Here is a 26,209-nt window from a genome sequence, read left to right as displayed (position 1 = left end):
CAGAATTCCTGTAGGCCCCTTTTAAGTGCTGGAAGGCTGCTGTAAGGTCTCCCTGGAGCCTTCTGTTCTCTGGGCTGAACAACCCAAACCCTCTCAATCTCCAGCTCTCTGATCATCTTTGTGCCCCTCACCTGGGCTTGGTTGAGCAGGCAGCCTCCTTTAGTGCTCTGTATATAACCCAACTCTAAACATGTCTTTGGAATGGCAAGTTAGGCCTATTGGACACATGTTAAGATAGTTATGTCCCCAGGCAGAAACTTCAACACTGAAGTACATGTAAAGTCACATGAAATGGGAAGTTGCCCCTGATGCAGCCCTCTTCCCCTGAGAGTTATCTTTGGTTAATCATTGTCTTTGGATCATGTAGGGGTAAGACTATAGTTAAATGAACTCTTTAATGTTCTCAGTACCTCCTTTTTTAATATCCCTCCTGTGCAATGGAATTTCAGTCTTGGCATTCAGTTAGTATACCTCTACTGATGGGCAGCCAGCCCTTGCTGGGTTTAGAACTAATGAGCTCAGCTATTTCTAATATCTGCTTCTTCATTCTGCTGTTCGCAGCAGTAACAACCACCATAATGAAGGCTGGATGCCAGCTTCGATTTGAATGCCTCTTTCAGTGTTTTAGAAGAATTGATTGAAGAAGGACTGAAACTTGTAGAGGTATACAATTGTAATGGGTGGCATTTTCCATCCTGGAAGATATACAAGAACAAAACATTTGTGATCTAAAGAGTGTCTTTGTACAGCTGTATTTCCACGTGAGCTCAACTCTAAAGATATGGCTACTAAACTGTGTTCATAAACTATGTTTAATCATCATGTCTCCTCATGTGATGACCTCCTAGCAGAGCAGTTCCAGAGATGCTAGTCCTCTTCATACACCTGCCTTGTTTACAATAATGTTGTCTAATATATATGACTGTGACTGAAATGAGACAGTGGCTGTAGTGTAAGCTAGACAGTGGAGAAAGAGCATGTAGCTTGATGTAAACTCAGTTGTATCTGTTTTGCTATGTGTGCTCACATACTGTGCCTTGTGTACACGCTAAAGGAAGTTGATGGTGCTCACCTAGGAGATAGTGTTTAGGAGTTTCAAAGTCATCTTTGGTAAGACTTGATATCCATTTTTGTGGTGGGCAGTCTTTGGCATGTACAAAATGTACTTATTGGGGAGAATGAGTAATGGGAGGAGAAAATGTGGTTTTTATCTTGCCAGTTTGGGATGTTTAGAAAGCTTATCATCTGACTTGAACACTCCACTTTAAGTAGGTGCCCTGCTCTTCAGCAATAATAGTGTGGAAGGAAAGGGCAAAGTACTTTGAGTTCATGACAGAAAAGACAGCATGAGAGGGTGCTTAAGAGAGGGGGATCTGGCTGAGTTGATGTCAGGGGATGAAGCCAAATTTTAATGGATTTGAATTTAAACAGTAGCCCTTTATAGCTATCAGGCTACTGATTGAAACTCAGCAGAGGATTTGTACTTCATCAAATAGATCTTCCGTTTAATCTTTGCTTCAGCAAAGCTTGGTTGTAATCAGACATGCTTGCAATTAATGTGTTACCCCCACATCACATAGCAAAGACTCATGTGAGAAGCTTATTTGATATCAAGACTTTTCTGCCCTTTGAAACAAGGAGGAAATGTGATGAGAAAACAGCATAGAGACACTACTGTAATGTTGGCAAACTCTTAATAGTGGAAATTTTGAGACAAATTCAAGGGGAGGGTCTTACAGCTCAAGTGCTGTCACTCTTGAGCAGTGATAGGCTTATAAAGGTTCCAGTGGAATTATTGGGAAGGAACTAAATATATGTGGAGAGGAAGATTACTGTTGATTACACATCTGAATCTAATTAGGTAGACTTCCATCTTCCAACACTTCAAAAGCTCAGAACTGATAGCCCCACAGCTTGCGCATTCTGTCCACAGTACTCCAAGCTTTTGTAATTGGGGAAGAAGCTTTCCTAGGCTGAGTGCACATCAAGTCCTACTAAAGGTAGTCTAAGGGGGAAAATAGGCTCAAGAAAGTATTCTTTCATGGTCACTTTCTGTATGTGGCTTAACTTCCCATGTGAGTGCACAGAAGTCTACAAACACTGGAACTGACTTGTAGTGGTTTACATACTGGAGGGTAAGAAAGCATGTACTTCGATCTCCTCCATGATTCAAGAGAGTCAGGGTCAAGAGGGTTTGTTCCAAATCATGAAGAGCACATGCAGTGGTTTAAAGCATTCAACATGATAGCATTTGTGTAAGCATAGGGATCACTCTTCTCAAAATTCTGCTTGTGATACTGTCCTGTATCCACCTGATGTTGCTTTAACCCTTCTGCTTTCCTGAGAACTTGTTTTGAAGAAAACATATTCCATTACAATGAAAGAGCTGACTTCTTACCTTCTAGTGACAGCATGAATTTGTAATCCTGCTACATTTACTGGGGAGAACAACAGCCTCAATTATCATAATGACAAACTAAAGCAGGGGATATGGTTACTCAAAGGAGACTTATTTGGCATAAGTTACACAGAAGAATGTTTAAAGTTTTTCTGAGTTGCACTGAATAAGCAGAAGACTCTCTAAACCAGAAAGACTGGATCAAGTTAAACAATGCAATTTACTAAAGACAAGATTCCAGCTTTTATACTAATGAAAGTTTTGCTGTCACTTTCTCTGGGACAAGAAGTTCATTGCCTGACTATGCAAACATCTGGATTTTCTATTTGGTTCACCATGTATAGTAGCAAAGCTAAAGAGAATAGTCCAAGTTAAACATGGCCTTTTTTTGTCAGTGTGTTTGACAAATTAAATTTAATCTCAAGTTAGTTCTAGGCTTACATGTCATCTTGGCTGAAAGAATAATCTGAGTAGAAGAGTGAGCTTTGACAGAAGCTGAAGTAATGTTATTTCAAAGGAATTAAATCAGCCTCTACCTTAATATTGCCAAACTTACTAGAAAGGTTTAAAGTTGTGTGTCAGAAATGTGAGACTTGAGCTGAAATTTCTGGTCTATGTTTTAGAGTTTTGGTTTCCTCCTCTCTTCAGTTGATTGGTATACTGATCTGTGGTACAACTTATGAGATGCTTAAATGAACTTGATGTTTAAATAATCAAAGTAACTTTTTATAAAAGTGATACAGGCATGTGGATAAAAATTCTGTATAAGAAGGGATTATTTTTAAATCTGAAGCTAACTTCTTGTCCTTGATATGTCTCTGGCATATTCCTTACCATAAGTTAACCTTAGTTAAGCGCTGGCGTAAATTTGCACTTCAAAAGCAAAATGAGATATAATTTTAAAAGTTCATTCCTTGACTGCAATGACTTTTTCTTGTTAAACAAAAGCACGACAACAGAAAAACCCAGTAGAGCTTCTTTGGGATGAGGTCAGACTCTAAGCTTTTCTCCTGAACCATTTGTTGTAGGTGGCTCTTCAAATATGTTGTTAGGCAGCCTCTTTGGATCCAGTACCTCACCTTCTAAAAGCAGAACACAGCTGCTGCATCATGTTGGGGGATCAGTTTATGAAGAAAACCAAAGTATAATTTCCTGGCTGGAAGTCATCTAGCAGATGAAGTTCAATACCTAAGTGCTCTCCTTCATTGCAGTTGCTTACACAAAGCAAAGATTGAGGCAGGATGGTGGGGGGAAGGGAGAATCACTGTAGAAAAATGAGATTTCTAGCCTGTAAGGGCAGGAAACTGTCTTGAATTCAACTCGTACAAATACATCTAGAGTTATCCGATCATGCCACAAAGCAGGCAATGTTTGCCTAGCCTTCACCATCCTCAAGCACAGGCTACATGCTTTGAACCCATTCTTGTTTGCACAGCTGGGGGCCTGGGGTTGAAACAGAAGTGGTGCTTTAACTTAGGCTGGACTCTTCACTTTGCAGGTGGGATGACTCAAGGAATAAAAGTATTACAGTATCCTTCTCGTAAGTCCCTCTGTCTGGGGGAAGTGCCCACACAAGGACTGGAACTTGTTAAGGTACAGGACTTCGAGAAACTTTGGTTTAAAAACATATTCTTAAACCATACAAACTTGTGAGCATTTCCAAAAAGGAAATAGTAACACAAAATAATCTCTTCCTCCCCCTGTCCTAAAACACATGATGAACTTCCCAGTAAGCTCACTTTGGAAGCCTTTTATTGCTAGGTAGGTTCTGAGGCTGCACGGGCACTTTCAGGACAGATGCTGGACACCGTGGTCAGCTGCTGTGGGTTGTGTTGGCTCTGACTGGCTGATACCTTTCTGCACATGGAAGACTGCAAGCACAGTCCCATCTCTGCCAGAGTTCCTAAAGCTTTTGAATTTTCTCTTTGTACTTCTAGAAGCCAAGCATTTTGGGTCTGTGGCTTAGAACAGGATCTTTGACATCTTTGACATCTTTGCTAGGCTTCTGGTTCCATGTCAGAAAGCTCGGCTGAAGTCCCAAACCCATGGTTGAAGTCCCTGTGCCCTGTAGGCAACCTGCCATGGGGCTGAGAGTCTAGCCATGATTAAAACTGAGACTTGACTCCAGCTCTGCCTCCAGTATGGCTGGTTGCACCAGTTTGGAGCCTGAAACCAAGGCATAAATCTATGAGGTTAAAACTGGGAAATGTGAAATGATGCTTTCCAAGAGCAACAAAAACGTCCAGAAGTTTATAGCCTCCTCTAACGTATGAAATTGCATGGTTTTTCTGGGGAATTCTCCCTGGAAAGGATTTGCTCATTTGTACTTAGCAAGCCCAGTCTGAGTGCTTAGACAAATGGGTGGGTGATCTGTGCCATATGAACCTACCTAGCTCAATTGCCTTTTTTCCAAAGATGTGCTCTAAGGGTCTTCTAACTTGAAGTAAGCCAAAACAGGAGGAGTAAGGCATTGCACATGCTGTTCTCTCCATCTCTAATTCTCAGTTTTGTTAGGCAGGAGCCTGCATTATTAATCAGAGGCCAAGCTGCTAAACAGCAGAGGCACCTCTATTTTGATCTGTAGAGGATTCTTGTCTTCTTGTTTTGTTTCTCAATAGACTTCCACTTTCTCACGTTCTTGTCCCTTGCTCCCTCTTTCCCTTGAAGCCTTGCTAAAGCATATTACCCTGGTACTGCAATGCCTTGGCCATTTCTCGTTACCTCCATCACAAAGGGCTGTGCTGTTCTGTTTGTGCTTATAATGTACCCAGATGGCGAATAGAATGAGTGACCACCAAGCTCATTTTCACTTGTGGGGTCAGACCTTTCTCTGCTAAATAACACAAGTGTTCCCAGCTGCTGTGCAGCTGCAGGGAGTCTGCTTTCCTTCACAGGCATTAAAAACCCTTTAATCAGTGTTTGTTGTTTGTCAGCAGTGGTGTTGAGGTGTGGAGAAAAAGAACAGATATGCTTTGTTGGCAAAGTTAACTTCATTCTGACCTCTTATCTTTCCTTTTTCTTTTCAAGTCTGAAGAAGCAGAAAGTAGTTTGGGAAGTGGTTTCTGCAAGCACCTGTGTAAATGTATTTGCTAAAGGAGGAGGTTTATGTCCTCATTTAGGAGGACATTTGCTAAAGGAGGAGGTTTAGGTACAGATACAACATTTGACATAAAAAGATGCTCTAAGAGCTGCATTGAACTGGGAGCTCTAAGACAGGGACTTAGATGTAGATGTGCAAGCTCCCTTAGTGTAAGCAAATGCTACAAAACCACAAATAGTCTTGTCTAGTTACTTATGCTTATTTTAATATTTGAGTCTGCATTGAAGGGATTCCATTTGCAATCTGGTTAGTTTTAATACTGTCTTGGAAAATACATTGTTTTGCTAGTTTTTTTTGTTTAGGTTTGGTTTTTTGTGGGGTTTTGTGCTTGTGGGTTGGGTTTTTGTGTGGTTTTTTGTTTATAGGTCTGCTTTTAAAAGTTCTTCTGTCATGGAGGAAAAGGGAGGAGAGAAAAGAACTGATAAGCCAGTGAGTGACACCATCTCCAGTCCCATTTGTCTTGGATGTGTTCTGCTCTGAAACAAATGGGAACACAGATATCAAGAAAAGGCTTTGAGAAATCTCAGAGCTAAGATAATTATTTACCTCTTCTTTCTAGATGATGCTTGGAAACCTGCTGGTGCTTGCATGTGTTTGTAGGGTTACTTTTTCCATGAGTCCAGATCTGTTCATGTTGCGTGCCTGTGTGTGTACAGCACCAAGCACTGCTCTGTGAGCATTGGTTCTGTTGTTTGTAAAGTCTGTTTATATGGGTGTCCTGAAGCTGTTAGGATAGCTGTTAGGCTTTGATTTGAGCTTTCAAGGGTCATGATAGGACATTTGGTGTTAAAGATGGAATATTTTATCTTGCCACTCTTCCCCTGAAAGGACCAGAGAATCATGTTACTGCCGCAGCTGTGTCTAGAGAGTAGCCAGACATCAGGACACCCTGTGCACACTGCTTAGCAACATCTCCTCCAGTGACCAAGTGCCCTTTGGGAGCAGGGCTGTGCTCCTTGGAAAAGGAGTGCCTGCTTGCTTGAAGGGAATAAGGGACTGGGAGCAAGTAACTTATGAATTGTAGTCCCAGCTGTTAAACTGATAGACTCAAGTGCTGTCCTGATGGGCAGACACATATTTCAGCATTCATGCAGTGTTCTTCATGTGGCTGAGGCTGCTTACAAAGGAGGGCAGTTATCGTGCTCTCAGGCAAAATGCGAGAAAGAAAACTCTGTGCTGGGTGGGTGGGGATGGATACTCAAAACGGCCAGTATGTTAAATGTCCCTGGATGGTCTGTGTTGATATCACCTCTGTAGCATGAACACTTACCAGCTAGAAGCAGGACAAAGAACCACCAGTTTGCTACCTGAAAGCTACCGATGTGAAGACAAGGTCTCTGAGATAGTGGAGAAGGTGTCCTACGATAAGGGGAAGTTTTTAAAGCCCTTCAGTCATATCTCCAGGAGATCTGGCTTTTCTGGCAGTGCTATCTGATCACATGAGAAGAACCCTGATCAGACAGGCATGATCCTGGATCCTTCTGGAGATTAATGTAGACTTTTTACAATTACAATCTAGCCAAACTAAAACAAGCACCATCTTGTGCAACTACGTAAACCATAAACTTTTTTGGCAAGGCAGGTGTGGCACCTTCAGTGTCTGGAAAGCACCTAACATGCTGTGTGGGCTCCCTACTGTACTCCAAATTATAAATGCCGAAAATGCTTTGATTCCACCCCCCCCCCCCTTTTTTTTTTTCCTCTGCTTATAACATGGTTCTTGGCTTAATTTGGGCAGGCAAGAACTTCATAGACTGCATTGGGGTGCTCTGCATGTTTTCTCAGGCCCTCATAACCAATCAATACACAGCTGTCCTTCCCATCTCTTTGTGAGGAGGCACTGGGAGAAAGCTATTCCATAGCCATAGGTTTAGTTTGTTTGTCAGCCTTGAGAAGGCCTTTCTGTTCTTCAGAGATGCCCTTTCTGGAAGCAGGCCTGCAAGGCCCCCTTTGTAGTAAGTATTTTGGTACAGGCTGCAGGAGGCCTAGGTGAGTTTTTGTGATAGAAGCAGAGTTTTCAGTAAGTCTGTAATGTGGTTCGATGCTGGGAACCAATAGTCTTGCTTTTTCGGTGCACCTCTGGATGACTCCTGTCTGTGGAACTCCCTTCTGACACAAGGAATTTGCAAAAAAATTTCATGCCAATACCTCAAGCCCTCAAAGTTGTGATAAATGTCAGATGCATGCGTTCCTTCTAAACCAGAATGGCTTCTGTGTTTAACTGAATACTTAATGGCTGTATGCACACCATACTGTACTATTGGGCAGCACTGCTTTTAAAGTCTGTTTATACAGACAGCTGAAAAGCCTTGCAAGTCTTTTACCGTCTCTGACATCACATGCTTGAAGGAATCTTCAGTCTGCTGCTTTTTGCTATATGTTTAGTGTCACCGGTGATCTTTGCACCTCAGGGGCTACAGAAAGACATTACTTTAGCCAGAGCAATTCCAACCTCGCTTGTGATAGTCCAGCCCCTGACAAGAACTGGGCAAAGATCTGGTCCAGCTTTACAGTGTTTTTATAGTCTAGTTCAGGTCTCTATAAACCATTTAAAATTGCCTTCAGGTTTAAATTTTCCAATTTCCCATTTGGAACAGGTGTTGCCAGGTTATAGAATGTGTTGCAGAAAAGGAACAAAAATATTTTTAAAACTCTGTGCTGTTACAAATTTTGGCAAGACTGACAGATGAGATATTTTTAAGAAAGATTGCCCCACCGAAAGTAAAATAAATGCAGACCTTGCTTACTTTTCCCAGCTGATATGTTTAAATAGAGCTTTTAGTAATGCATGAGTCTTCAAAAGATCCAGCAGTACAGACCTAATGTTTTTGTAAGAAAATGCGCAATTTCTCAATTGTTTTTCATCTCATTTAAGTGGGGAGAGAAAAGGGGTGAAGAATCTTCTTTTAAATGTCAAAAAACAAATTTAAGAGATGCATGTTCTTGGAGTGGTTAAAAACCAACCCAAACTAGGCTTCAGGCAATGTTTTTTCAACAGTTTTAACCTCAAAGCATAGAGCAGACAGCTTTGTAGGCAACTGTAACACCGAGGTGATTATGGCAATGACTCACACTTCCCTGTAAGGCATCCAGCTATCAACACACTTGGAGAGCCGTGGCTTTGTGCATACAGGCAGGGTGTCAGTCAGTGCCCACTTGTCAGCCAGCTCCAAGCTGCTGAGCTTCTAATGGCTTTGACAGCAAGCTGGGATATTGGTGTGTTAGAGAGCAGCTCTGGTCCCCCCAGGCTTGAGAGAGGCTTAAGGAATGGGAGCTTGGGAGGGGGATTTGTAAGGCAGGTTTAACTTCCCTATTCTTTGCTTAATCCTCATGGGACTTGTTTCAAGAGTCTCCTGAAGTCTTTCTGTGAGCAGGTGGTTGAGTTTGGGTAATAGTTAAAGGTCTGACTGAGTAACCACTGAGTAGGGTAGCATGGGAAATGAAAAGGGCTGTTGCTATTGTGTCCTGCCAAACCTCTATGCTGATGGTTATGGAAAGAAGGCTAGCAGTCAGGGTCCTCAGGAAGACAGTATGAACTTAGGAAAGAGACCTGGGTGTCCTTACAGGCAGTAGTTTACTGTTGTATCCTTAGTACAACAGTAAACTACTGCCAGATGTTGGGATTTGCAGGGAGCAAGTGGAATGAAAATGTATTCTGTTCATTGTGGGTTTCCCCATCTCCAAAAGATGAGGCAGAAGCCAAGCTGTCTTCAGTGAATGCGAACAGTGGTCATTGTGGTACAGAGGAAGGCTTCTGGGCAAGGAATTGGGAGGCTGGAGTTGTTCACATGGATAGATTGACAAGAAGAGTGCTACATTTACACAAAATAGGCTGCATCTGAAGTGAATGTTCAGGAAAAGACTTATTCAGAAAGATGACAAATTCAGACTTCCGAAAAGAAATAGCTTTTCACTCAGTGTGCAATTAGACTGTGGGATGCATACAATGCACTTGCCAGTGAGGCAGAATGTCTTTGGGAAGGAACAAAACATGGCTTTGGGAGTGTGCAAGGTATGCTGTTGCAGGTCGTATCCACAGATGACGTAAGTAATGCTTTAAAAACAAATAACTTGTGATACAAAGCTGGCCACATTCATGGTTCAACTACCAAGGCCAATCTTGATAAGTTATTTGGGTTCCTTGGTGATAAGTTTCTTGTGCCTCTGACTAAAATTGTCTGGTACCAGATACTGTTTGCAGCAGGGCACTGGGCAAGCTGGGCTGTTGTGACTCAGTGTTGCCCTTCCCGTGTGGGTTGTGTTTGGCTTTGCACATCTTATGTTTTCAGAGGTGAGGCAGAGTGAGTAATGTTTCCGTTCCATTAAAGAAAATGGAATGGCAAAGACCCTTAATTTTTATTCATTTTATTTATTTTTTTTAAAGATGTATGTGTTTCATTTAGAGTTCCCTTCAGGCAAAGTCAGCCTTGGTAGGCAGCTTTAACTGCGCTATAGCCCATATTGCTATTGTCATAAAAAAAAAAAATACACTGTGCTCTGTTTTAGGAAACCAAACAAAACCAATATTTTTTTGTTTTCCTCTCTCCCTCCTTTTTTTCAATTCCTGCAGTTTCTAATAAGCGACCGTGACAGAGACCCTCAGTGTAACCTGCATTGCTCCAGGTCCCAGTCCAAACCCCTCTGTGCCTCTGATGGCAGAACATATGAGTCAATGTGCGACTACCAGAGAGCCAAATGCCGGGAGTCAAGTCTGAGTGTGACACACCGTGGCCGGTGCAAAGGTAGGTGGATTTCAAGTGCTTTGGAGGGGAAGAGTGGGAAGTCGTACCTTATAAGAAACTGGATTCTTAGACCCTTGAGTTTAGTTCCATGCTCTGTGACTAATCTGATTGAAATTGTGCATTCATGTGAGCATGGGTATCTGAATCTGGGCTTAGGTGGCAGGAGTAAGAGCTGACCGAATTATAAATGAGAAAAGGCAAAAAAGCCAGACGTCACTGGAAAAGGGCTGAAATATATGTCTGCAGAGCAGAAGGAGCTGGCCCACGGAAATGAAGAATCACATCCTGAAAAAAGATCTCCCATTGCCAGTGAGGAACTGAGATACTTTTGAGTGATAGGAATACGGAATGGGAAGCCGTGCACATTAGATGTCTACTCCATTTTCAGATATACACAGCCTTTCTGTGCTGAGCTAATTAAGAAGACAGAATTCATATAAGGTTTTATGTAGTCTTTTTTTTGCCTGTTTGCTGTTACATAGCTTCTTAAATGTGAAAATATTGTTTCCCTCTCAGTTCAGCTCTTCAGCATAGTCTAAAGGTGAAGTTGAAACTTCTTAAAGGAATATTGGTGTTTTGTCACACAAATGGTTTGCTTCTGCAGTGAAGTGAAAAATCAAGTTGAGTGCATTTTCTGGGAGCACAATTGACTCAGAGGGCAGATGGCACAGATGTTTTTAGCAATTGGTTAAAGTGACAGGAGAAACTCATTAAAATCCCTGTGGAAGTATAAGCAGGCATATGCTGACGCCTGGCTTTTGTTTATGAAGGCTTTTTTTACTGTTATAAAAATGTATCTTTGTCAGAATTAGTTGTTCTAGAATGAAAATCCCTTTTCAATGTATTTACAAGCTTTATATTTTAGGTGAGTTATGAGCATGACCTCAAATATTGCTCTCTTTTTTAGACAGTTTCTCACTGGGGGGGGAAGTTTGCTTGTATGATTTTATTCTTTTTTTTTTTTTTTTTTCCTCACCACTGCTAGGTTGCTTTATTGCAGCTTCTCTCCCTTAGCTATATACTACTACTACTAATATAATCCTTAGAAAAGGACCTTTGTATCTTGCTGCTTTCTGAATACTGGAAGCCCAGAAGCTTTCTTCCCAGGGTCCAAGAAGCAGTTGGACTGTTGCAAATGATGTATTTTTGAGTATCATAGTAAGAAATGGTAGGGTGGGGGTCCTGCTTTTGCTTTTATCACTTGAGCAGAGTGTCTTAGATAAGCAATTCCATGGCTGATACTGGCATATAAACAGGCACTGTTCAGCCACTTAAAACATGGGATCTGAAATATGGTACATCCATATGCAAGAGCGTTGTTTCTGGAATTGGAGAAAGTGTTGATTGCTGAACTGCACAGCCCACTGTATATCATGATTGCGAAGAGTCCCAGAGAAGTAATTAAAGACTTTCTTTGTCTTAAGCACACATAAAGTATACTTTCATTTCTGCGCTCTCAGACACAACTGAAATGTTTAGCTGAAAATACATTTTCCTTTCCTCTTTTCCTCTTGCCATGTGGTACTATACAGTACCTAATAATGTGGCAGTGTTTGACAACTTCAGATCTTGCTTTTAACTCACTAACACTCCGATGAATCCCTGGGAAGTAAGATTATTCTGTCACATTCAAATTTAATCTTGCCGGTCATTTCCGTATGTGCTGCTATTGAAAGGTATTAGGAATATGACCTCCAATTGCACATAAGATGACTGTTCTTGGCAAATACAGACAGTTGCAAGACAGGTGTGCCTAACTACAGTCAGTTGGCCAGGTCTGTATCTTGTACTCACACAAAGGAAGGTATCACCAGCGGTATTCTAGCTTTTTCCACTACTGCGGTGGGGCACCAGGTTTACCGTGAACAGCTTTCATTCCTTCTGTGTGACAAAGATGCTCTGCAGAGCAGCTCCTGTAGAACTGGAAGGGATCCCATAGGCCATTGAGCCCAGTCACATGCACTTGTGATAGGTACTGTATTCTTATGAAATGAGAAATCTTAAATTGTGCTTCCTTTTTGGGGTGGGTGGGAACAGGTAACCAAAATAAGGAAAAGAGGAAGTATATTGTGTACAGCAAGGCATAGTCCTGCACTCCGTATTACTATAGGTTTTCAATTTCACGTGCTGGTAACTTGAACTGTACTTGTGCCAAGGCAAGCAGAATGGTTTCCATAGTGAGAACAGAACCTTTTTGATTCAGCTTAGCTCTCTGCTCTCTCTCAAGAAGCTAAGGACCTTTAAAGATGAAATCTTGCTAGCCCTCTGGGAACTATAACTCTTATACAGCTCTTGCTCCTTGCTAGCTTCCTTATGTGCTTTTCAATGAAATTCCTTCAGTGCCAAATTATCTGAACTCTCTCCGAACTCTTGTTCACCCATCAGAAAGGATTGGAAGTCAGGAGTAGCTTAAAATTATCAAACTATGGCATCCATGACAAATGGAGCCTCATTGATGAGATTCCAGAGAACAGTTCCAGATGGTGTAGCTGTGCATTAAACAGCACAGCCAAGCACTCCTACCTGGATCTTTTGTCGGCAAACATATTAAGATCTGATGTCAAATAAGAGTTCTGCCTCAAAATTTTGCAGGGATGAATGACAAATACTTGTTAAATGAGTACTGGCAAGTTAAGATTATGCAGTGATTGTAAGGGTGTATTTGATATGTGTGGCTTAAAACTCATTTAAGTTTTATGTTAACTGGTTGTTTTCTAGGGATTTGTTTGGCCTATTGAATTAAGAAAGGGAGTGGGAGTGATCTGAAAGCTTCCCTTTAAATTTATAATGCTGGTTTTAAGGGGCTGCTCGTATAGAGCTTGTTCTTTGATCACAAGTCACATGAGCACATGGATGAACACAACCTTTGGCTGATGTGCTGGAAAGGAGTGTCTCCTGACTAGTGATGGTGTGTTGAAAGGTAATCTTTCTCCTCTACCTACTGTTCTCTTTAGACAGTAGATGATATTTTGAAATCACTTTCTTTTTAGTTTACTTTGTAGATCCATGTGTTTTGTCTTTAACTTGCTTATTCCTAGTCAAGGGAGAATGAAGTGAGTCCCTCCTTGGCAGTAGTTAGTCAACAAAATCTGAAATGTCAATTTCAGTTACTTTGCAAATTTAGGAATGTTTTTAGGATGTGCTAAATAAGGTAGGGAACTCTGCAGTAGAAATAGTATGTGGGTATAAAGGAGGGAGAAAAGCGTATCAGCATAGAAGGAAGTTTGAGATTCTATGCATAAGACTTGTCAGAAATGAAGTGGAAAACCATGGGAGAGTGGAGAATGACACCCTGTGGGAGAGATGGGCATGTTTTTGTAGTTTGCTCAGGTTCCATTTTTGCCTCTTTTTTTGTAAAGATGCAGATCACTGGCTGGAGTAAATGGGTGTGAAGATGCTGACTACAGTGTAGCTGGACTGTTTTGTGCCTGGTGGGGACCTGGCCTGTACGTGAGACTGCTAGCTAATGGAACTAGAAAAAGTTCAAAAGCTGCTTGGATTAATTTTTGCCCTTTCAGCTTTTGATAAAGACAAAGTAGAATTAAATAGCTAGATTTTTGTGATTGCATCATATAGATTTGCTGCTAGTGTTACGTGGATACCTGGAGACGTTTTTCTTGTTCTACTTTGTATTATTAAGATAGATTGGGTCATTATACCATGGTGTGCTGTGTCAGAACAGCCCCTTCCTGTTGAAGAGAGGATGCTGGAATTCTTGGGGCCTATTCAGGAGTGTGCTCTGTATATTATGAGGGACATGGTGGTCTCATTTGAATAAACTGTTAATGGATAAGATTAGCCATGGTAACCAGCCAACTTCGTTGCAAAATCCAAAATTATGTGCACCTGCATTCTGCAGATTAGGCCACAGATGTCAAAAACATCACTTGTTCACAATCTCCTTGTTGCCAGCTACCAACTCGTGAATGATTGGTCTCTAAAAGGCAGCTTTCTGAGCTGCAGTAAGTCTGTCTTAAGTTTGAAAACATTAGAAGTCAAATTATTAAACAGCTCTGCTTTGGAAGAAAACCTCATTCTGTTTTGGTTTTTCACCTTACGTAGGGGAGGGGAGAAAGTCCTATTTAGTCTGTCTGGACTGTGAAACTGGATTGCATTAATGCCATTCTGTTTTATAAGCTTGGGGTTCGGTATTCCAGAGAACATTTTTAAGAGGTAAAAAAAAAAAGTGCTGAAACACTCAGATAAACAATTTAAATGCAGAATAGGGTATGTGAATCTACATCATAACATCAGGCTTTAGAAAATTTATAATGCAACTTATTTGAGGTGACCCGTTTGGCAGCTACTTTTCAATACTTGGCACTTATGTAAGTGCCATTTTCTAATTAACATAGCAAGGTGAAGTCATCCCACTGAAATCACATGTTGATGCAAACATTATAAAAATACCAGCCTGTGGAGTGAGGACACCAAGGATTGACAGTCCTTTTAAAAACAAACTGGTGAATGTTGATATTACAGGCACTGTTTTTACTGGAACTGAACTGTGAAAACGACAGGCAAAAAAGATAGCAGCTTGCACACACCTCTCCAGCCAGGTGGTTGTTCCAAGTCAAGGCTGTAAAAGGACTGGCATGACCTTTGGAAATCAATGGCAGAGGATGGGAGAAGTAATCAGGGCTGAGTGTTCATGAACAGGAGAAAACTTGTCTGTCTTCTCTGCACAGCAGCAGCAGTTTGTGAAGAGACATGACTTGAGCCAAGGGTTGAATTGCAAAAGAGGATGCTGCAACAATGATGAGCTCTTAAATGCTGTGTTGTGGTGGTGGTGTGCTACCCGGTGTGGTCTACAGGGTGCTAGTAGGGAGTTCAATCTACAAAGGCCAGTTAAAATTGCCGGGAGTGACATAGCAGCAACATGCTTATATTATCATTTTCTTTTATAAGGGCTTGATTGTGTGCATGTTTGTCTGCTCCTTAGACAAACTGGACAATGATCAGTGTTGGTCTCCCTTCTGCCTGGGCTCCTAATGTATTTGTATTACAGGCGATACCACAAAATGATTGTTCCTACAAGCTATGTGGTGAAACATCCATTTTCAGTCGTGTAGTTGTGAGTGTGCCAGCACTAAAGTAGATGCTATGTGGAAATGCTTTATGCTTGTTTTTTATGTTGGAGAGGAACCAGATATGCCTGTCTGCAGTCCTGTATCCTTGGATGGAGAGACCAGAAGCACACTTTCATTTGTGAATCTGTGCTTTGATTGTCATGTGAGAAATTTGCAGCTCTTTCCCCTCCACGCTTTATACATGCAGATCTGCATAATCTAATGCTAAAATGCTAATTTTTTGCTACTTAGTTGTCTTCTGTGAAGCAAAACTTGAAGGTGTTTTTAGCCAGACAGCTAGCTATAAAACAGAAGGTGCAGCTGCACCATCTGGTTTTGTAATAATGTCCTCTGTCATGCCAAGCAAGATTAGACTCCTAAGCTCGAGCAGGAGATCTGCAGGTGGATTGGTGTTCCCATTAACAGCATTGCCAGTGCTTCCTTTTCAGCTGAAAGAACAAGCATGTATTGAAAGGGTCAGTACTGCTGGCAGCACCATTCTCCGGCGGAGTTGTGCAAACAAGGTCTGATCATCTGGTCACTTTGGCAGGTGGGGGAAAGAAAGGAAATTCCAGCTTAGAGGTTATATTATGGTTAATTAGAAAAACAAGTAATGCTTCTCTAAATTCAGTGGAAATTTTATTCAAGAAAGCCTTTACATTCTATGATTAACAGTCTTGCTCTTTATACAAGCTCCTAATAGGTCCACCTGAGATCAAAGCTCCATGTGCTAACGGTATTGTGCAAGCACTCCTCAAACAAATTACAGCCTAAAGATGAGTGACATAAGAGCAGAAGGGACACCAGGCTATAGGGAGGTGAGGTGGCTGACTTACAGTCACTCAGTATGTCAGTGGCAGAGTTGATGCAGGCACTCTTGCTTTTGTAACCCAGTGCCTAAACTACAGGTTTTTGTTCTAAACACTATTACTGTGAATGACTTTTTCCAAAGAGGAGAGTTTGATTTCTATAATTTAAGAAGATTTGTGAAATCCTTTCTGGGGAGTAATGTGATGTGTTTAAAATGCAACTATGTTGGCAAAGTGGAAACTTATTCTCTTGAATCATCAGTTGTGTAAATGAAGTTCTCAGCTTGAAAGCTTTGGTTATTGTCTTTATCAAAACTATTTACAGCATTGTCATTGATTTCTGCATCTAGATGTGCTTAGATGGAAATCACTTCTATTGCTATGTAATGTGAATTCAGTTGATCTGAGAACCCAGACTGGCTTTCTAATTCAGTGCTGGTATTAGTGATTCTGTTGTTGAAATCTATGTGAAGCAGAATATGGGATCTTCAGGGATCCAGTGGAACTTTTTTTGATAACCAGTGTGGTTTCTGTGCCTGATAGAATGGGGATTCAACCTTGATCACTTTGTATAGTGCTGCTGAAAGATTCTGATGATCAGAGTTTGCAGTTTCTGCACTGAAAAATCTTTCAGCCAGTGGATTCATGTGAAAAGGAAGAAGGTGCTAGTCCTTATGTCAGATTCTCTTGGAAACAGATGTTTGCTGTTTTTCTTCTCTTTCTAGACTGAACAGCAATACCGTGAGACATCATGTTTTTTAAATGTAAGCACTGAGTCTGTATCTCTGGAGGGCAGAACTGTCCTCTTTGACCCATCAATCATCAGTGTTAGACTTATCTGGCTTTATACTCTGTAACAGTGAGCTGGACCTGGAAGGGGTTAAGGTCATGCTACCTGCTGCCATCATTTGAAATAAGTGCAGAGCTGAGATCTTAACTCTTTCAAGCTCTGCTTGCAGAACAGTGTTTTTTTTCTTGGCAGCAAAGTGAGTAACTGATATGAGAAAGTATAATGCACACCTGGCTGTGAGCACTGGGACTAGAGGTAGAAGCTGGGCTTCAGGAATGCGCAGGCAATGACATATCAACCTTATCTGAAGCACACAAAGGTGGAAGTTCAGATGGGTGGCTGGTTATTTTAGCATCTTACTGAGAGAGAGTTGCTCAGAGAAGAAGCTTTGCTGGGGCCATCCCTTCTTCCATGTTGCTCACTTCTGGGCCTGAATTACTTGGTTTATACTCATCCTTCAAGTTTCAGGCTGCTAATATTACCGTAAATACAACTCCCTCCTGGAAGGCCTTTCAGTGTGTGGGCACCCTGCTCCAGCACTTGTTGGAAGAAGCTTCCAGACCCCTTGCATGACCACAAAGACTATTAACTAGGAAATTAGACAGCTTTTTAGTAAGTGGCTCATAGTTTGATTATCTAGGTTCATATTTGTCTTTGGGATCATGAGTGGTAACTCCTCACTAATATGCACGTAATAGTCCTTGATGCCTTATGTTTGTTGTTTTGGTTTTTCTTTAAACCAGCAGCTGTGTGGTGCATCTGGTAGCTTTTGAAGAGGCCAAATAGTGTTTGCAATCTAAGTGAGTTTTGCTTCTCTTTTTGTAGATGCTGGCCAAAGCAAGTGTCGATTAGAGAGAGCTCAAGCACTGGAACAGGCAAAGAAGCCCCAGGAAGCAGTCTTCATCCCAGAATGCAATGAGGATGGATCATTCACACAGGTAAAATTTCTACTGGCTTCCTTCAGCCAGACTCCCAGTGGCTGCAGCAGATTCACTGTTAAAAGCGTGAGCCAAGTGATGACAGCATCATGGGTCCACACGGTCTGACTTAGTTACTCAGGTGAAAGTGTTGAAAGCTGGGGACTTGTCTAACCAAGTGGAAGCTTTGGTTCAGCCACCATATCTTAAATCGTATCTTAAAAGACATACATATGTAATGGTATCCACCTCCAGTGTAGCACAGAAACAAAACCAAGTTGCCTGGGAGATCAATTTTTCTCTGAAGATGAGCTGCAAAGAGAGCTGTGGCTCTCACAGAGCAGGGTGGACCAAGCTTCTTTTGCTGTTACCTGTGTTTCATCTATCCCACCAAAAAAAAAAAAGTGGTCTATTAAGCCTCTTACCACTGCAGGATACTTGTTAGTGACAGACAACACTTTTCTGTTGTGGTCTGAGGGTCTGGCAGAGAGGTGATGAGACAGCTTTGTTTGGGTTTTTGATTCTTCACTGTTCACTTGCTGGAACTAAATGATGTCCTGAGATTGTAGACTGACTCATAATGCTGCTTCTCTTGAGAAGCAGTTATCTCAGGCAGGACTAGGAGAAGAGGTTTATGGTTTGTTGGCCTTTAATAATCTGTGAAAAATGAATAGTTAGTCCTGGTCACTGATCATCCTTCAGAAATGGTTGAACTGGGAGAGGTTTTGCATCACACAGAATTCCAGAGAATTCCAGAAAAGCTGAAATAGTTACAGCAAAAAGAAAGCCCTCATTAAGGAAATTGAGAGGAAAGGTAGGTTTTGCTGAGACAAGGTGAAGAGTGATACTTTGTTCTGTTACCACTAACATGTTGAGTAGTATCCTAGTGCTAACTGAACTGGGTGTTAAAAATGGCTTATATGCACTTCCCTGCATATAAGGGTAGGAGGGGGTATGCTGTCTGCTCAGTTTGGCATGCATCTCAAAACCTAAAATCCTGCAACCCTCATGGCCTCTATTTTGTGAACCTGGGTAAATCACACAACTTCTTCTGCGCGTTAGCCTCCCTATATCTAAGACTGCTCTAGAGATCTGGTGCCTCAGAGAAAGTTTAGGACTCATTAGTTATTGCTTGCAAAGTCTTTAAAGTAAAAAAAAAAAAATAAAAAAAAAAAATTCCAAATTACAATCAATATTCACTTCAAAAAGATGAGAAAGACAAAAAGCTTTGGGATTGTTTCAAACACTTTGTGATGCCTGGGGGAAGAGGAGAGGAAAGATTATGTTCTTGTGATAACCCACTAAAAATTTTATTCCCCTCCTCAGCCTTACCCTCCCATTATCTGGTGTGTGGGAGTGTTTTTGATTTGTTTTTTTTAATGGTGAAGTGGAAAAAGTCGTATCCATCTTGCCAATTTTGCATACTTTTTTGGAGCAGCATTATATTTGTGTACAGTGTGGGCCATCTTGGGAAGGTGGGGAGAAGAAAGAAGGTGGCTACAGCTTATTGCAGTCTAACTACACTTTCAGTTGTTGAAATTTGATTTTTGTGTAGAGCTGCTCAGGTTATGTTGGCACTGGAGGGAATGCTTATAAAACCTAGCACAGTGGGCCAACTAAGTGTTCCATGTTAAACTTTATAGTTCAAGAAAAAAGGGAGAAGGAAAGCTGACTTTCGGTCTCTGTCACATGTCCATCAACCTCTTGAAGAGTAAAGTAGGAGATGCAGGTGAAACTTTTAACCTAATAAGCTGGACTGAGAGTGTGGTTGATAAAGCTCTGTTTTAGGTTTATTTGAAAGGTTGGTACCTGCATCTGGATTATGGAGCAGTTGCTGGGCCTCTTTTCTGCACATTCCCAGGCCAGTGTTGCTTGCCAGTGGAGGGGCAGCATGAAACTGCTTACAAAAATTGTGTGTTTGCAGCTGGCAGCCAAGCAATATTTCACATTCTTCCTTCATCCAGTCCTATCTGTGAACACTAAAATGCTTTTGTTTTACCTGGCATGATGAAGGAAGCCTCTGATCCCTTTGTAGCTGGAGTTAACTGAAATTCATGTCATGCCTTGGATCGTAAAAATACCCTGTGTTCCACATACCTCAGGAACCAGCTTCATCATTTATATTGTAGCAGTTTAAGGTCATTGTCCTTGCATAAGATGTGAATGAAAAACAGCTTCCAAGGAAGCTAACTGTTTTCAACCTGCATTTGAGACAAATATTTCCTTTAGCTTCTGGTCCAAATTAATTAAACTTTGATTTTAAAAGGATGTCTAAAAATCACAATTTTTGTGAACAGTCTAAACAGTTTTTGCTTCCAGCAACTCATGAATAGGACTCATCTGGTGAAGGTGGTCTGGGTACTGCATCTCTTGTCCTGATAGTTGGCACACCCAGGTTCTGCTTTGCAGGGAAGCTCTGTAGGACAGTTCTTGAAGTCCTCAAGGTCTTACAAGAGTCAGCTCTGAACTGTTAGTTTATTCTGGTTCAGTACCCAGAAAGTTGCTCCATCCAAACTCAAAAATCTCAGCTGGGAAGTCCAGAACAGAACAGCATCTCTCAACAAAGTTTCTAGGAGAAAAAAAAGGCCATACTCTTCAACCTTGAGTCCCCATCTCAACAAGAATCTAAGCAGATGCATATGCTTCAGGGTATACCTTGTATGTAGAGTTGGCTAGGGCATTTTTTTAAACAACTTTCCCACTTCTATGTTACTGCTATTGGAGGAATTATTTGGGTAGAAGAAAAATTCTGATCATAGGGGAAACAAAGATGCCTGCCTATATTTATAATACCAAATGTCTTAATTGTTGCAGCACTCACTCAAGATGTGGATGACTTGCTTTCAGTTCTTGAGCTAAACTTTTTTGTAGATGCAGGTTTGGGAGCTGCATTTGGTAGCTGTAATTATATGATCACAGAAGCTGCTTGGTCTTAACCAGATTGAACTGTTACTTTTCTGGTTTATCATCGTCCTCTTGCTTAGAAAATGAATTGCAGTCCCTAGGGGTTAACACTGAAAGCAGCCCAAGTCGCCCTTTCCAGTTCTTGGGATTGCACGCAGTACAAAACTGTGTGAATACAGGGCCAGATCCACTGCAAATTGGGTGGATCTGTTGGGTAGTGAAGAGAGTATAGCTATTCTGCTCTTCTGTGACCGTCAGCATGTACTGCATGGGGACACCATGCTCACCTTATTATCTCTTCCCCCTCTTCTTCTGTGGAGGGCACTGCCTCTGACACCCAACAGTTGGATGTGGTAACAAGGGTGAAAGGGAGGAGACCCTGAAGGCAAAGACCTTGGTCTGTCTAGCATTAAACCCTGCATTAGAGAGAAATAGTATGTGTCTTAAACAATTGTGTAATCTTTTTTTCATTGTCTATAAAGTCTAGTCTGAAAAGAAATGTGGCCACTGGATGCTTGGATGGCTAATTTTCCTAGGCATGGCTAGTTATAATGGGTTTTGTCTGCTGTGTGAAGAGGAGCAGCACCTGTCAATTCACTGGTTTTCATAACTGTTTCTGTGCACAGTGTGCTGTTTCCATTATTCTGGGGGCTTCTGTACCACAAAGATCTTATCAAATCCCTTTTTAAAACTGCTGAGACACCTAAAAATGTGGCATGGATTTGCAGCATGGAAGAGGTGGTGGCATTGCAGGCATGATGGGATGACTGAATGGGAGCGGATGTGAGGAACTGCTAATTCTTTATATTTCAGTTTTAGGGGCATATGACTTCCTACAACAAAAGGCCTCTGCAGTTACTCTGTGGTAATATAAGGATTCAGATGAAAATGAAATTTGAGTTGTTCACAACATAAGAATATTTGTTTCATATGAGTAATTTCATTAATTGTATAAAACTGAGGTCATGTACTGTTTTGCAAAATTGACATGACTGAAACCAGTTTCTGTTTCCAAGACTTGCTCTCTCCTTTTTGCTGTTATGCTGCATTTTGCATAAATGCCATTCCCTTTCCATGCTGCACTTAACCTGCTGTGATCTGTTCTTCATAAACAACAGGCTCTATTGGGTAATCTGCACACTTTCTTTTGCTGCCTAGTGCCATTGGGCTTGTTGCCATGGGTTGAGAGAGACTTGCATTCTTCATAGTTTTCCCCCAAGCAGTTTTTTAGAAAAGGTTGCTGAGGTTTTAAACAGGATCTGTTTCAGACAGATTAATATGAACATGAATAATATTAACTCTGCTTTGGGGGTGTAATCTTGTGGGGCTTTTTGTGGTGTGTCTTTCTGTGGATTCTTTTCCTTGCAAGTCTGCATACAAGTGGCTGAGAGCAAGTCCTTAGTTCCTTAGAGTTTCTTTAAGTCTGGGACTCAAAACTGCAGCTGCTGGTGCAGTTAGGATGCAGCACTGAGATTTCTCTTAAAGCAAGTGCGTCAGTCACATCTGTCATCTTTTGACGGGATCAGTGAGAGGGCTGACTTTGTCAGAGCAATTTTCTGTTATCAGATAGCTTCCAGAGTACTCCCACATCTGGTCATAGAAGTCTGCTTGGAAATAGTGATCTGTATTACGTTCCATAGCAGTAGTTTCATTCTGTACTATGCTAACGCATGTACAAAGTACCGTTTTCTCCTAAGTTTGACAAACAGACCCTTTCTAAAGTCATGGGGAACCCTCTCAGCCTTCAGTGTGACTACATGATCCAAGTCTGTTCCTCTGCATTGGCTAGTGTAGCATGGTGATGAGCAGAATTACAAACCTGTTTCTTAGTGCAGCGTGGTGCTGCAGGGCACTGTGTAGACATGTCCCATGTTTCCTGGATGCTGTGTATTATTCCATTATTCAGTGCTCATACTCTAGCAATACTAAGCTCTCAAGGACTTAACCTTTCCTTTCAGAATGAAAGAACACAGTCTGTCTTGATAGATTAAAGAAACTCTTTCTTCATAAAGAAACTGGGCTTTAATTAGTAGGTGCTTCTGGCTTTTTTTTTATTATTATTACTAAAAGACATCCCTTCTGTAAAAAGCAGTAGCTGGAGCTCTCTGCAGATATTGCTCTGCAGATGTGTCTGCTACATATGCACTTAGCTTTCTTCCTGCTGCTCTTGTGTTTCTTGTTTGTATATTGAGCTAAAGATAACCCATGGATGGGTAAGGAGGTAGCAGTGTTGGTTAAATGCAGCATTTCTTTTAAGTACCACCTATCAAGAGCAAAGAAACAGATTCTTAAAGCAGGAGTGGACATCCATAAGCACAGTGACAACATAATGTCATTCTTAACTTTAAAGGGTCGCGTTCTATCTGTAAGCAATGACCCTGTCTTGGGGATCCCTCTCCTGAGCTAAAAATGGTATCTGTGCCAGAGTGGTTGTTGGGAATGTCCTTGACCATGGATAAGATTCCTTTGCCACAAATCACTTCTTTTCCTGGTTGTATGAATGAGATTCCTGTAGAGCAAGCATTTCTTGAATGGTGCATAGACTTGAGGGAAGTGGCTGCTGCATAAAGTCCTGTTGGGAATATGTGTCTGCACAACATCATTTAGGAAGAATTAAATGTGAGCAGGGAACAGAAAGAGTGACAAAAATGATTTAGGGGGTTGCAGTCCCAAAGAAGCTCAAACTTAAGATGCAGACTGATTCATAGCTCCCTAAAATTTTGCTAAAGGCAAGGCAGGCTTCTGACAATAGTCAGCTGACTCGTAGTCTAGCAGGAAGTATGACAAGATCCAGGGTCCAAGCTGTACAGCAAGATATTTAAGCCTCAACAGAGGCATTACCACTTATGATAGATAGCCATCAGGCCAGTGTGTCAATTGTGTGCCACTAACTTAGGTTCAGAGGACTTTCTAGATGAGCACGAATGGCTCGAACAAAGGAAAGGCTTGTTTGCCCAGTGAAGCTGTGGCTGCCCCGTCCCTGGCAGTGTTAAGAGGCAGGTTGGACAGGAGTTTGAGCAACCTGGTCTAGTGGAAGGTGTCCCTGACCATGGCAGGGGGGTTGGAACTGAATAATCTTCCAGGTCCTTTCCAACCCTAACCATCCTATGACTAAAGAATTACTGTGTGACACTGAGGTTTCTGGATCAGACCAGATGATCTTGGAGCAATTTGTTTAGCTGTTTTCACAGTGTATTCAAGGAACACCTGGGTGCAGGCAGGGTTTGGAGCCTTGCCTTGTGCTGTAAGTGGAGGCAGTTGCTCTGCTGTCTGCCCTCACCCTCTGAAGTGCCATTCAAAAACTGGATGTGTTTTTAATTCTCTCATAGAAGGAATGTTTTTCTGCCTCCATTCTGGAAAAAGCCAGGAAATGTTTGACTGATCTGCGATGGGATAAGAATCAGTTACCAAACTCTTCATCTGAACAGCAGTGAAAAGTTAGTCTGTTCCTGTACTGAGTCCAGTTCTTGTCCAAGGTGCTCTTAAGCCTCTGTTTTCTTCCTCATACATGTGCAAGCAATTTCTCTCCCATTTCTGGTTTCTTTTGGAAAGAAACCTCTTGAGCCTCTGTCAAATGGCTGTAAAAGGATGCTGCTCTTTGCTTGTTGAGAAGCTATGGACTGCTTGAGAAGTTGATTCTGACATTGCCAGTGAGATGCTGAAGGAATCAAACAGTGGCTTCATTTTCCCTCAGGAATTTTAGAGGCAGAGTTGTCTGTCAGTTACTACAGACATTTTAATATTTTAATGTTTTCATATTGTAATGAACTGGTGTTCATCATACAACTGGATGAGAGCAGGTGTTTATTCATGTGGCCAGTGGTTAGTATGTCAGGTGCTGTTTGATTTCACACTTTGTAATGGCAGGGGGGATAGAGGAGCTGCTCTTACACTTGTAATTTGGGCAGTGGTGGTAGAGCAGTTTTTGTTGGGTTTGCCCCTCATGCATCAATTCTTCAGTTGAGGCACAATTGAAATGACATATCTCTCCCTGCTGGAAAATAGGAATGGTGTCCTCCTGTGTGATCAGATGTTAATGTGGAATCTGTTGAGAGATCTCAAAGGATGTGTAGGTTTTATTTTTCTGGGTTCCTATTTTGTAACGTAAAATGTTCTGCTGTTGGACAGGCATACGTTAATTTGAGATGTCAAACTCCTATCTGTTGTGTGCCTTTCCAGCAGTAGTGAGTGTTCTGTAGCTGCAACTTGTTAGCAGTCAAGCCTATTTTGTATGTAGAATTGATAATATATATTCTCTGACAGAATACTTAGCTTTAGAAGACCGAAAGCCAAAATAAGTCAAATATTTTTCTAATATGTGTTTTGGTAGATCCAACATTAACTCAATAACTGAAGATTAGATCTGTGCAGTAAACAGGTATCACTTTTACATGGTTACTCTTCTGATTATAACAGCATTTAAAAACCTTTCTACTATGCGAGTAGGATTAGAATGAGGTTGAATTTCAGGTAAGAGATTTAAATGGGATTTAGAAACAAAACCCCAAACCTAAGATCACTGGAAAAAAATTACAGTAAAAACCTGAATTCTCAAGATTTCTTATAAAAAGTGCTTTGGAATAGTTGACACTTTAGAGTTTGTATTTACACACGGTGTTTAGAAATAGTGCTGGACAGCTATTGGCTTTAAATTGTTTTCAGTACTATACCAGTGCTATGTAACTCATGAAAAGCACACCATTTTATTTATTTTATCCCAGCCTTTAGGCTGCAATTGTAGCTGTAGGCCACTGTTGTTAAGACACCTTGTTTTAGTTTAAATATGCTGAGACCTAGTCAGGTATTGTGATGAAAGGTAGCCCTCTCAGCATGAAGACATTCAGGAAAGACAACTGCAGTTATTTTTGAGTTTTCTGAAGTGTTTGTGCTTCATGGGTAGTTGTCTGACTCTTAGGATAAGGGCTGAGATTCAATTGCTGCTATTATCTGTGATACGGAAATCCTCTAGTGCCGTGGTAGAACATTGGGTTGTTGTGAAAGTGCTGTCAATATGAGATATAGGGGGGGTCATGGGATCCTAGTCCAAGGAAGATCAGCATTCCTTAGCTTAGTTATTTACAAAATTACTGTGCTTTTATAGTTGTAATGTGCTTGGCTTGCATAAACGGGTGTATGTAATTGGTAGATGAGATGCAGCTTGTTGAGATGAACTGCATAACATGCTTAGTTAATGCATCTATCCTAAATGTATGTCAATACGTTTTTGGACTCCTTTGCCATGTACTTTTTTCTGCAGACTTGGCTGAAGAACTATTAAGTCACTAACACTTGAATTTTTTAAATGCTGGGTACACTAGATTTTTTTTCTGTAATGTAACATGGAATGGTCTTACCCTACAAATTCAAGACTCTATCCTGGAATTTGGCATTGTCTTGTACAATTAATGCTCAGATAGAACTTACATTCCCAATAGCTCCTTGTGCTGTTGGGAATGCAATGATGTGTGTCTGATCAGCAA

At 41.2% G+C, this 26,209-nt stretch overlaps 1 protein-coding gene across 1 annotated transcript in view; it reads left to right on the top strand.

Annotated features, from left to right (window-relative positions):
- Positions 1–26,209, top strand: part of SMOC1 (SPARC related modular calcium binding 1) — a 135,439-nt gene that overhangs the window by 36,371 nt on the left and 72,859 nt on the right. The window contains exons 2-3 of the mRNA XM_080619313.1: positions 10,069–10,240; positions 17,734–17,846. Coding sequence (XP_080475439.1) covers positions 10,069–10,240; positions 17,734–17,846 — 285 coding nt within the window. The remainder of the gene's footprint in view (positions 1–10,068; positions 10,241–17,733; positions 17,847–26,209) is intronic.

The sequence above is a fragment of the Psittacula echo genome, assembly GCF_963264785.1.
Source record: "Psittacula echo genome assembly, chromosome: 5".
NCBI classification, from domain to species: domain Eukaryota; kingdom Metazoa; phylum Chordata; class Aves; order Psittaciformes; family Psittacidae; genus Psittacula; species Psittacula echo.
This window is presented reverse-complemented; position numbering and strand designations above follow the sequence as displayed.